We start from the raw sequence: 14,215 nt of genomic DNA, 5'->3' as shown, positions 1-14,215 counted from the left end.
TATTTATTTGTTAATGAAATTACACAACTTAATATATTTTCAATTATTCGAAAATGACGCAATATTTATTGTTTTTTTACATTGTTGTTGCTTATTTATTCCCGGACTGATTTTTTACGTTGAGTTGAATTTGTACTTCAATATAAATATTCCACTAGAAATAATTGTTATTAAATATCTCTAGATCTAAACAATTTCCAATATCATTGAATAGTGCTTGACATGTATTCTATTGGAGTTGTTTGTACAATCCATTTTGTGTTGTTCATAGACATGTGATATTTTTCTAGAATTTATGTATAACCTTCTAAAGTTTCATAATAATTAGTAGCCTGATAAATAAATCTTTGTTTTTATGAATTATATTGCCTTTGAGATAATTATCCAATTTATCTTGTTTACTTGAAGTATTTTAGTCTATTGTAGGTGGATAGAACGACTAGTTAGAAGTAGAAATGATATAATGGATAGTTTATTATGATAACCTACACAGTATAATGTATTTCCATAATTTTTTTCAGTTAATCTAAACTAAGTATCGTAAGTGTATATAGATTAAAGTTTAAATGGCTTCTAAAAATAATTCAGTTGACTCATGATTTCAACTATTGAAATTACTAAAATCTCCACAAAACCACTTCTGATAATAATCTTCTGCCCGCTAGTGACTGACTTCAAGAGGTATTTCCTGGAGTCCTAGTGAGAAGCCGTTACCAGTGAAGTTCAACCAGATCTGTTGTGAGATATCAGCTGACTGAAGACAATGGTGTACGGTGGCGCAATTTCGTGGATTGGTTGAAGTTAGACATTAACACCATTGGATGCCGACCCAGTGGTCTAATGGTTAAGCACTCGCACGCGAGACTGGCAGGTTCTGGGTTCGAATCTCGCGGGGGGCTGGATCGTGGATGCGCACTGCTGAGGAGTTCCATGCTCGGACGAAACGGTCGTCCAGTGCTTCCAGGTTTTCCATGGTGTTCTAGCTTCAGTTGACCCATGATTTCAAGTATTAAAAATTAATAAAATTGCCAAGCAGATTGAAGTTGTAAGCTATACTACTTAAATGACTGTTTAAAAAGTACGTGGTTACATGAAATATTCACCAAAAGGATTCATTTTCTTCATTCATCTTACACGGTTTATCAGGAGAGTTATCTTAACATTATTGATATCTTTTTTTAATGGTAATAACTAGCAAGTATTATATTAAATTATAATTATTTATGTATTTGTACTGATTAAAATAAATTATTTTTCAATACATGTAAATTACTTACCAAAAAATACAGTAAAAAAATGATTCCTTAAGAAAGAGTACAATATCATGGTTATTACTGTTAATCAATGTAAATGAATGTGAGAGACTATTGAATATACTTTATACTTTTTTTACTGTGACAATCTTTATTTGGTAGAATATAATTCTTATTGAACCGATGAGAATAGCAATATATAATACTGTTCTTATGTCTAATAAACTGTATAATCTTAATGAACATAATATTCAGTTTGTTATTTATACAATTGAAAAAGAATTTAACAGTTTGAATTACAAACTAATCTTAGACAACTATTAAAAACCGGAAAGTTAGAATTGTAAGTCATTTGATGTTGACTTAATAGTCTAAAAGCTAATGTTGGACACTATCACCATTGGATGCCGGCTCAATGGTCCAGTAGGTTAAGTGTTCGCGCGCGAGACCGAATCCCGCGAGCGGGATCGTGGATTTGCACTGCTGAGGAGTCCCACAGTAGGACGAAACGGCCATCCAGTGCTTCCAGGTTTCCAAAGGTGGTCTAACATCAATCGGTCCATGATCTCAATTAAAAGCTAATTGTTTGTTACAAAACTTGGAAGACCTAGATTTGATACTTGGTGGGATCATAAATGCACAATTTTCAGAAGTCACAAAGTAGAATAAAACAGCTTTGCTGTTAACTAAGGTCCGTACGTGTTTCGAACAATAAAATTTAAAAATCTTCACAAACCCCTAACACTAGAAAATAGTAATAACAATTTAAGTTACAAATCATTTCTTATTATTATAAGGGTATTTAATAATTACCGATCTCATGTTTCTCTGTAGTAGCATTGTAAGACGATTATTTTAAACACTAAATTCAATTCTCATTCAAATGCTATAATCTTAGCTCATATATATTTTTCATTATGTATGTGTATTTACACAGTATGGAAGGAAGTATTCTTCATCTTCCCGAAGTAATCGCTTTAAAGAAGAAATATAATGCTTATCTTTATTTGGATGAGGCACATAGTATTGGTGCATTAGGTCAAATGGGTCGTGGTGTGGCTGATTACTTTGGTGTTGATCCACGTGATATTGATATTTCAATGGGTACATTTACGAAGAGTTTCGGTTCATCTGGTGGATACATAGCTGGAAATCGCAAGTTAATTGACTATCTTCGCTCGATGTCGTATAATACTGTATATGGTTGTAGTATGCCAGCACCACTAGCTCAACAAATTATATCATCCATAAAAATTATCATGGGAAAAGATGTACCTGGTGAAGGTGAACGAAGGTAAATTAATTACATTACTGTTATGTACATAAATTTATTAGTTACTGTAACATAATTTACGTTTTAGTATTTCTGCTAAACATTTCAATAAAATACTGTTTCCTCACATAATCAATGCGGGCAATTAAATATATCATTATATACATTCACATTATACTTATATCGGTAAAACGGCTGAAATTAAACCTTCAGCTCAAATATATGCAGCTATATTGTTGCATTATCCATAGTGAATTGACGGTTTGTAAGTAATTCAGCATACAAACAGGTCCCCTTTAGGTAAACCAAATCGTATATAACAGAATGCTCACAAGTGACACAATCTGTCTCCATAATTAATCAAATGTTAGTGATTGTACATGAGAAAACTGATATCTCTAAATGATTTTCTTATTATCCACCTTCTTTATGTTCATTAAACAGAAAACGTTAGTTATTATCTTTTATGCTCAGCTTTTGATGAGCATACAAATATAGCTTTTTGTAATGCTTGAATCATCATTAGGTGGTTCTTAGTCAATCCCAACATTAGCATATTTGTATGCATGTGTTGGTTAGCAAACGAAGTATATTTTACGTAAACACAAAATATAAACTCGTGATTAAATGATTGTGGTTAAATTTCGAATGAATTTTTGATATTCTTGTTACGAATGAATGCTGAATACCTAAACATTATTCTTGGAAAACGATTATTTGTACTTTGTTTTACTCACTGTTTCTACATATGTTCAATATGTTACACCTGTTACTCCTTGTAGAGCATAGGCCACCGACCAGGATTCTCCAACCAACTCTGACTTAGGCTCTCCTTTTCAGCTGTTTCTAAATGCTATTCATTCCTTTGATATCTCCTTCCAGTTCCCGGTTCAATGTGTTCTTTTGTCTGCCTCTTTCCCTTTCATCTTGGGAACTGCGAGTTAGGGCTTGCCTACTGTTTCTACATACATGGAATGAAGATCATGTTGATAAACTACTCAAATATTTATTAGAATTAACGATGATGTGTGAAATAAATAAGTAACCTTGCAATAAGTTCGTATGGTATATTTCTTATATGAAGATAGATTATTTGACCCTATGTTTTGGCAGCTGATAGCTGGTATTTGAAATAACAAAAACTGAGATTCATGTGGTCGAAGGAAGAGGATAAAAACTGATGTCAGATGAAGATTTTATTCACCTTACAAAAATACGATAACCTATCAACCAAATATACTGCTTTTTGTCCAGATATTACTGAGATGTGATAATTAGTCACTGAATATCACAAATACCTGTAATAGTGGGAAGATGAAAATGGATTCTTCACTGAATACAAACGAACTCTAAACGAATATCATTAAATCAGAACACGATATCCCGTTTCATTCAGTCTTAACGCTCAACTCCTCAAGGCGAGTATAAGATTCTAAATCAGTGATTTATCCACAACTCCATATTGAGATGAAGATATTTAAAATTTGTTTCAGGATTCTAATGAATTTTGGCCGGTTAATAAGACTGCATTTCACTGGCGAATAATCTCATTCGAATTTAATCATAATTAATATTTCGAAACGTATAATAGTAAAACTTTAAACCTCATGTTCCCTTTCTTTTTATCCTTGATTTTTTATAACTAGTAAACCTCACCGATGAAAAAGCTATGATATTAAAACCTCATACAGAACCCTAGTGACACGAAAATCATTAAATTCTTATCCGAATATATAGTACTGTTTTGTAGATGATATTAAAAAGAATTAACACTGTCATATGATGAAAACTATAAACTTTTATTTATACAACAGAATACAAATTTAACTTTAAGTGTATTGTTTAATGTCAGGATTTTAAGTACTGAGAGTAACCAAGTCATAGACAATAAAGTGACTATCCGCTGTGCTATCACCAAACTCGTTCAAATGTGTAATTAACAAATGAGGTTATTGATTAAGATTATTGTAGTTAGTATATATGATAAATTACTGAGACTATGAGAAATTAGTGTACGTAAAATGTTTACAATTGCCCCTGAACCGCACAGAATATCTGACAACTGATAAAATTTGTTTCACTGACGTACATTGGTGAATAGTTGAGCTTATAATTTAAGTATCCGTATACTAAGATTTGAGGCCTACAAGTGTTACTTTTGGGTAGTAAGAGTAAACTTGCTAGCTAACTTGGGCGGTCGGTGGAAATCAGACTAGTCCCCCATCCTGCTGTAAACTGGATAAATCTGGGTATCCAACATTGACACTCTCAAACCTTGTGTGTTACATGATGTGCATGCTTATGTATATGAATTGCATGAAGATTGGCTTGTGTAGTTATGTATGTAGGTATATACAAAGGGTAGTTACCTGGTTCGCAAAAGGAACGCAAGTTGAAATGTCTGCTTTAAATCTAATGAAATCAGCGGCCTATACCAACAGTTCGAAGACATAAAAAATATGAGGCAGCAAATATTAGGGAGAAGTGAGAGTGTTTATGCCTATGTGTATGTCACGAAGTGCATGAACAAAGGTCTTCGTACTAGTGGTATGCATATAATGAGTAAGAAACAGTCAGTTTTAGCATATACGTTGGAAGGAAATGGTAACCGTCTACCATTTCAGTTGTTTGAATATACCTTTATGTATGCTATTGAAGGTTGAGTGAAAAAGAGTATGTTACCAGTATGTATGTAAAACATATTTGCTCCCACAGTGATTGTAACTAAGTGCGTAACAAGAGATACATGGGTGGAAACTTGTATGCTACTGGTATGCATACAACGTATACCTGTCTATGGTGCGAAGCCCGCGCGCAAACTTAGGGGTATCCATTTCCCACGAAATCACGTCCACGTGATGGTTTTGTGAGCCTTGAAAACATGTAAACCAATTCCAGAAACTCTACACCGGCTTTACTAAATAAGGATTTACCAACGTTAATTGGCTGGATTACCGTACCACTACCCGCATGCTATGTTTATTGTATTTAGATGTTTATTATATTCATTCCAAAATCATATTTCACCAATTAACAAGATTTAAATGAGATGTCGTAAACCGTAGATGTCGAATTTACAGTTGAATCGTCCGCGGAGTATCTAATGTTTGAGTTGCTTAAATTTATCAGATCTACGACACGTTGATATGTAATTCTAAGAAAGTATCAGATTAGCACAAACAAGAACAGGCATTTGATCGTAAAACAGCTCGGTCGAAAACATATTCTCATAAGTAGAAGTTTCAATAGGGGCCAAATTCAAAATTTCCATAAATCGTTCCTGTATAAAATAGACATTTCTTAGTAGATCTTTACTTCCTCTCTTCATGGGTTTGAAGCTGTAATCTTAAGGTTATTTGATAAAAAGTTACAGCTTAACCACTAAAACGAAATCGAAATACAAGCATTACTTTAAATATGTGATGCCATTGTTTGCAATCATGTTTGAATACTTACTCTTTCAAAGTTACACATATAGTTTCTGAATTGTTTGGTCTTATGTTTTTATTTTTTATCATTTCAGAATTAAATGTTTAGCTGAGAATATACGTTATTTTCGTGCAAGATTACATGAAATGCGCTTAATTGTTTATGGGAATCGTGATAGTCCTGTTGTACCAGTTATCGTTTATATGCCAGCTAAACTAGTTGCCTTTTCGCGTAGATGTTTAGAATTAGGATTAGGAACTGTAGTCGTTGGTTTTCCAGCTACAACTCTGCTTTTATCCAGGGTACGATTTTGCATTTCATCAGCACATACACGAGAGTTATTAGACAGGGTGAGTTTTTTTTCATTTATTTTACACTAACTACTAATAATAGATATCCATGATCAAAAGTAGTCAGCTAAAGTTATGTTTGACTCTATGGCTATACTATATATCTCGGTTAACTTTACTGATAATATCAAGTTATCATTCTTAGAGATCCTTGGAATTAACTTAATAGATCTTACATATTTTTATTCATTAAACTTTGAAAAACGAGGTCTATGTCGATTTTTCATTCAGGATGTTCGTGGATAATAGATGACTGGAGAGTAGATAGATGGCAATATTATAATCATTTGGTCCAAGAGCGAATCTTAGTTGTTTTTTTCAAAGATACTTTCTCTTGCAAGTGGCTTTGTATTACCAGTTTCATGAATGAGTTTAAACAAGCTGTCTAATGTTATCTGTTATTACTGTCCTCTCCATTTCCTTGATAAACGCTGGAAACAACTGTTTACGCTCTTTGAGAAAACTTTTGTCATTCTACCCTTTAGTTTGCCTCTGTTCATCACCATGTTTGAGAAGGTTGCGCTGAGTTCAAGGCAACCCAACAATTCATTAGAAGCTACCAAAACCCACTAAGCTTTCCTAACATAGAACTTTAGGATGGTAACAGATGTCTGTAGATCTCATTTTTAATTCTTTTGAGCCGCACTCGATGGTAGTGGGGACAGGGATGACAGACAAGTGATGATGTGTTTCTAAGTTCTTACAGAGCCATTCATTCACAAGTGACTATAATCAAAAATATAGTCCATGAATGTTATGCTACTGGAGTTAGTGCTACATTCATACGTGTCTAGGTGTACTTAATTCGTAACTTGAGCAGCTTTCCGCACTGGTTATATGAGGTCAATTGAACGACTGTGTGTTGGTCCTGTATGTGAGTTTTAGACACACACACAATGCATCAATGAAGCGAAATTTCAAAATTTTGACTGATGAGCTCTATAGTTTGATTTGATACATGGTCTAAAAATTGAAGGCTCCAATATGTAGTGTAATAAAAATTCCAGCAGAAAATGGATAACATTCCATTATCCCAAATCGTTAACATTGGTTGAACGTGAAAAAGACAACTGGATCAAAGAAGATGTGTTGTCAACAAGGACAGAAAAACTAGTGAGAAATAAGGAAAGAGTTTGATGGAGATGAATATAAAGTTGAACACTAGTTGGAGTGTGTGAGATGTTGAAACTCCTTGTTTTCTGACATCACGAAGGGATAATGCTTAAGGTGGAACTCGTAAATAAAGATTGGTAATCGTTGGTAGTCTGTGTGACTTCGGAGTGTGATCACAAAGCATGCATGACAATTGATTTATGTCAACAGTATATGATTATTTACGGATAGTACTTATTGTTCTAACTTAATGGTTTTCAGATCTCGATATGGATTGCGTTTTATTTCTAACTACAAAATTAAATGATATTTGCTTTTTGATGTTTAAATTTCTGTTATTCAGGCATTAGACATAATCGAGCAAGTTTCTGAAGAAATAGGAATTTGTTATAGTAAGCAACCGATTCCAGAATGGGCTAAAGAAATTTTATACAAAGATAAAAGTCATCGTTATACGAATGGTTTCTTAAAAAATATTGAACCATCAGTTAACAAACTACTTAAGAAATCAGTTCATACGGATACTGTAAGTAATTCAATCAGTCTGAGAAAACGCTGTTTAAAAAGAGATACCAACGAAAAATGTGGGATTAACACACATTTTTAGCTATGTAAGTTTTTAAAGTGTTACTTTGTTAATTATTTTCTCGCTCAATTTTTTTTAATATATTCGTTCTACTTATATTTCGCAAGATCACTTCAATTGAGATTCATCACTGTTTCTGGAGAACAAATTATTTCAATTGGATATAATAACAATAATTGCAATGTAAATCTTTGACGAATAATTTATTTTTGAACTTTTCTGTTTTCTCTTGTCAAGTTATTTTTGTTATCCTGTATCCACTGCTAATCTTTTCTCAATTTGATCACTAAGATCTCGATGAATTGCTGTTTGGAATTCTTTACTGTATACGTTACTTACTTGATTACTTACTCCTTTACCTCCCTATACAGCATAGGGTGCCGATTAAGATTACCCATCCAACTCTAACCTGAGCTCTCCTCCTCAGTTGTTTTCAAATGCTATTCATCCCTTTGATGTTGCCCTTCACTACTCAGTTCAATGTAATCTTTTGTCTTCCACCTTTCTTTTTGCCTTGAGGACTCCATGTTAGGGTTTGCCTCGTGATGCAGCTTGGTGATTTCCGCAAATGTAATTGGGTTGGTGCTTTCTGTGTTTTATCTCAGGAACTCGCTTATTCCCTTGTGTATGCTGAGGCCTGCAGAGATTGTCTTCACCTTCATTTGTAGGTGTGTATGGCATATAAGAGATACGTCATCTGTAACTTTGTGTATTCACTTGTGGGGAATATGATGCCACATATAAACGTTTTGTCGAGTGCACATAAATTTTCAAATCTCTCAACATTCTCATTCCTTTCTCCCAGTCAGTCCATATTGTCCCATGATATCTTCATATCCAGCGTTGCCCATTCAGACTTTGGTGTTTAAGTCTACCATCAGGATGGTCAAGTTCTTTCCCGATCATTTTACTACGACCGATTGCAGCCTCTCATAAAACTGAACTTTATCGTCTTCATTGCTATTATTAGTTGGTGCATAACATTGGATAATATTGCGATCCCGTCCTTCTATGTTTTGAAGGGTGCTTTGGTGATTCTGGATCCATGAAATTCCCATCCTATGAGTGTTTTACATGGTTCATTGAAAAGCATCGGGGCAACTCCATGATTGTGCGGAGCATTTCCATCCTCGTGATCAGAGTACAACAGCATCTCTCCCGAATCTATCCTTTTCTGTTCAGCTTTGGGCCGATGAGTTTCAATGATTCTGAGTACTGTCAAGTTGTATCTCCTAATTTCCGTTGCTATTTGAGTAATCCTTTCGGTCTGTCACATTGTCCAGACATTGAGTTTACCTATATTAATTGTTACTCTTGTTGTTAAGTCAATTTAAAAATAAGAGTCCAGATAAGTAATCACCTTCTTCTGCCAATGTATCCATATTAGTTGTTGGTTTGGTTGTTACAGAAAGCATGGGCCTCGTGACTTCCGAAGAATCTCAACTTTCTTCATGAGGCATCATAATTCTTTTTTAAACTCGGAGGACAGAGTTTAAATGGTTTATATTATTTGTTTTGGTTAGTGGTTTTTGTAGCAAAATTGTTTTCTATGGCATAGAGTTACTAACCGTATGCCTAACCCTCCTTTATCTTGGCTTGGGATCGGCAGCAATCGTAAAAGAGCTTTAGACGAGATTTTACTGTTTAGGTTGGTCAAAGGTTATTATTTATTTGCCTTTAAGATTATTGGTTTCAGAAGCTGAACGACTGGATCTATGAAAACGTCTGCACCTTTCAGTTATTTTCAAGTGCAGAAACAATCAATATCTTTGTACGTTAAACGATTTCCGATTGCTGCGTTGTGAATATATAGTCTCTATCTTAAATCAATATCCGTTAAACAGTCAATAATAATCAGCGATAATCTTTTACATATTATTTTAAAAATTATTATCAGTGATATCAGTTGGGTTTTAATTATGAATGTGTTGTGTTGTGTGAAAACACACTTCCTGAATGATAAAGCTACTCAAATACACTCTTATTGTCTTCTTTATCCTATTCAGACTTGTGTTAATTTAATCGGTTGATTATTTATTCTGAAGAAGATTCTTACATGAAGTCACGAAACGTTAGAAATACAATTTTTTTACTCCTTGGGATGTAACAAAAAATATATTTATTACTAACTCTTATTGTTCATTTCAACTCGTACTCGAAAATTGTTGATACAAACTTATAAAGTGGCTCAAATACGTAAGATTATGTATAGAGTTAACAATTATCTTGTTACATTTATTGCTGAAATAACGGAAGGTTTCTGAAGAAACAATCAGTCAGTTTTTTTAGCAAACTAATCCTTTACAATCTCTTCAGTGGTTCTGTGATGAAATTTTCAGAAATATCCCCTTCCAACCCTAAGTCTTATTACTGTAGCACAAAAGTAACAAGAAACAGTAAATCCAAGAATTAAATCTCTAATATTCTAGTTGAAGGTTGGCTCAATAAATTTCCACAAAACACTTGCTCAGCAGCATACGTAATCCAATTACTAATACTTCTCTATCTAAGAAAATATGATATATTGAAAATTTAAAAAAATAGGAGGATGAACACAATATGGATTACCGATTCACTTATCATCCATACGGTGATCATATGTATTCTGCTGTATCAATACATCTACTGCCTATGTGTTCAACTAAAGAATTGCAATAAAAACCAGTTGAATTATAAGAATTTCGACAACTTGACAACGTTACAATTTATATATCCGACAGTATTTCATGAGATAAGAATTAAGTAAATGTTATTAATAATAACTGTTAAATGATTATCAAGAACTCTTAAGCTACGATCGTATAAATATATTGAACAACTTCAAATAATGTTTATGTTCGTGTTAAATATCTTTTATGTACGCATATTGTTTAAGTAAAAAAAAGACAGGTATTTGCTGAACATTTGTTCTTATCTTGTAGTAATTATTTATTCGACATCATAACCATTCATTAGTCACCCGATCAAGATTTAATATTAGTTCATATTAATCCTGTACATATCAATAATAATGTAGTGAATGTGAACACATGCGGAGACAACCAAATGTATTTGAGTACAAAATTACAGAATTTTTTAGTAAAATCTGAAAACTATACAGTAAATAGTTTATTTGCAAAATATTCATCAATTGTCTCAGATTTTGTTGTTCATTCGTTTCTATACTTATCACTCTTTGTTCTTGTTCTCTTCTCTTCGATTTTCTCAACCTTTTGCCACCAAGCATTCCACTTTCGGTTGGGAATAAATGCTACTCATATTTGTCGACATCCGTAACATACACCACAATAATATTTAATTACTTTGTTATACATTTTTTTTCTATTTCCACATTTAATTTTATTGATAGGATGAAACCTGTAATAAATAAATCTCGATTTGTTCTTTGAAAATGTTAATATCCTAGTGTTATGTTACAAATTCATTTATGGAAACTAATTTTAGTCGAAAGGATAAAACTATATAATACAGTATCATATCATATCAATTATATTGATAGTCATTTTTACTATTGAGAACTATGACAATGAATTGAATAACTTTTTAAAATCTATTTTCTGTGCTTAATTTATTTTTTTTTCAAAACAGGAGGTTAAATGCTACGTTGTTTGATATACATCATACATAAATAAAAGGATCCAATGATTTTTCTTTCATTTTCATAATTACATTAGTGTTTGATCAGAAAAAACCCAGGAATAATAACAAATGTATAAAATATCTTTTCTTTTTCTATCATATTTGTCTTTTTTTTCTCGACTAAGTTTTACTATACTTGTTTCTTATGAGTAACATTTTTATTGTGACAATTACTGCTTTTCTTTTAAAAGAAAAGAAAGAAAAAAGAAAACGTTTGTTCAGTGGTTGCACCTCTCTCTCTCTCTCTCTCTATATATATATATATATATATATATATATATATATATATATATCATGAATTGATCAGATCTACTCAAGTGTGTACTTACTTTTTGTAAATGAGTATCTGTCTAACTTTTATGATGATTACCTCTCAAGAGAATGTAATATAAACTGTTATTATTCAATCATTACCCTACAAGAACTTTTATTCATTGTTTTTTTTCTTACTTTTTATGTACGGAAATAATATAGAATCTCTTTTTTGCTAAAATTGTAGCAGTTTTCAATATATATATTTTACATATTTTAGTTTGGCGTTACTATCATCTTCATAATCTCAGTATTCTTAATTAGGTTCTTTTAAGTAGTGAATACTGAGACTTGTTGTTAATATTACTACTTTTTTTAAAACCATTTTTAAACATCTATTTGGCTGTGATTTATTATTATTATTATATACCATGTAGTCCTAATAATCTTCGTCTTTTCATTGCGTTATCCAGATGTATTCAAGGGACTAATTGTTTTGAATATGATTTATTAATCAGATTCTATTACGTGAATCTGTTTTGATTAGGATTGAAATATCATATGATATTTAAATGTTCTAATTGGTCTGTGATAGATTCTGTTGAATGCACCTCTTCATACCTCATTACTTTTGTCGTTTGCTTTTCATTTAAAATTTTTTCAGAAAGTATGGTTTGATTATGTCATCCCTCTATCTATCTATATCGTCTCATTCATTCAGTACTTATATAGTACTACGCCGCATTTTTAACGTTATTATTAATATAATCGAAGGTTTTCTCACTAAATCGCGAAAGGAACTAAGTAATACATGTCCAGTCAGTGTGTCAGTTCTTGTTATCATCTTTATATATATATGGGTTGATTTGTCCTGTCTGCTTTGCTTCTGTACGATGAATGTATTCAATATCATTTGAATATTTCTATCGAATCGGCTAATAAGAGAGTACGAAATGGTGTTAGTCCAACTTGTTAACAATTACTCGAATAAATGGTCGTCTGATATGAGAAGAAGAAGAAGAATGGTTATACTTCTTATAATGTTCAGACAGTTGAAGTTTGTTAGTTTGAACTATACAGATTTGTTGTGAAGTTCAAATTAAAATTAGGATTCAAAGTGGCAACATGGTGGTATGTTACTTTTTTACTTTTAGTGGAAACAATAAAGTGAAAATCAGAGTTACATTCCAAGCTACAGAGTTACCTAATAACAGACGTTTTGTCCTGCAAGTTTTGCTATTTCCAACAAACATAAAAATTGAATTCCGTGTGATTAGTAAACAGCTTAAAATGGTCGGTAATGTTTGTTACGCTATTGGGTGATTAAATAACAGGAGTTGTTGAGAAAATATCAGGCAACAACGTAGATGACATTGTACAGTACAATACAAAACAGAATAACAGTCCTAAAAACTAATTTCGATGTGTAAAAAAACCCTAGTAACAGAATCTTTCAAAATCGTATCAGAGTTTAGTACATCCAATAATAAGGATAAATTAGTATTTTTCTTTCTACAACTTCAGCAATATTTGTTATTATTTTTTTAGAAAGGAGGAATGGGAAAATCGGACATACAACATTTAATTTCCTCATAGTTTTTTAAAATAATAACTGTGTTTTCACAACTAGTAAATAAACTGACATGAAATAGAATAACAGTGTTCCATCCATTATCATAGTGAAATCTATGGATTACAGCATTAAGCACAGAATCAGGTTGACTGATTTAATTCGGATATAAAACAGACAGATGGGTTTTAAAACATTGTTTTTCTGCTAGGTTACATAAGCGCTCAAACAAAAAGCAGAACCAGTGTTATGGAAAATTAAATTGTCAATAACAAATATCTAATATCTTTGAAAGATTATTCCAGTACTGTGTTTTATATACAAATCTTTTAATGTTTTATCGTTAGGCTTCGGAATTCTAGGATAGAGGAAATCATAGAAATCAAACAAGCATAGAGATCCTTCATTAAAGATTTGGCTATTTAGACTGTAGATCTAGTGTTATCATCTATTATAGAGCAAAAAATGTTTTGAAGAAATGTGGTTGGTTATTGTCACTCGTATTTGAGACTCGTCAGCTGAATGTACCTGGATCTCAGTGCTGATGTTAACACGAAGTGAATCCAACTGACCAGTTCAAAATAGGACAGAACACGTGTCCTAGATTCTGTTGCTAACCAAAATCAATATATTTCAAATAACTTGTGACATAAAGGTCATGTAGTGAGAATCCGCAAAAGATGCTCTTATCTCAATTAAAACGGATCGAAATTCAATCTTTAATATCAACAATGGAGACATTTCACATTA

The 14,215-nt window shown here is 32.3% G+C and overlaps 1 protein-coding gene across 2 annotated transcripts in view; it reads left to right on the top strand.

Moving 5' to 3' along the window:
• Window positions 1-12,767, top strand: part of SPTLC3_1 (serine palmitoyltransferase, long chain base subunit) — a 33,065-nt gene extending 20,298 nt beyond the window's left edge. Inside the window, exons 4-7 of one of the 2 annotated variants that reach the window (XM_035732687.2) lie at window positions 2,191-2,547; window positions 6,050-6,305; window positions 7,762-8,029; window positions 11,593-12,767. In XM_035732687.2, the coding sequence (XP_035585991.2) occupies window positions 2,191-2,547; window positions 6,050-6,305; window positions 7,762-8,025 (877 nt within the window). In that variant the 3' untranslated portion in view covers window positions 8,026-8,029; window positions 11,593-12,767. Of the gene's footprint in view, window positions 1-2,190; window positions 6,306-7,761 lie in introns of both variants that reach the window. The other variant, XM_051211173.1, reaches the window with a different exon arrangement.
• The last annotated feature ends 1,448 nt before the right edge of the window (window positions 12,768-14,215 follow it).

This window comes from Schistosoma haematobium, chromosome 1 (genome assembly GCF_000699445.3).
Source record: "Schistosoma haematobium chromosome 1, whole genome shotgun sequence".
Lineage (NCBI taxonomy): Eukaryota > Metazoa > Platyhelminthes > Trematoda > Strigeidida > Schistosomatidae > Schistosoma > Schistosoma haematobium.
This window is presented reverse-complemented; position numbering and strand designations above follow the sequence as displayed.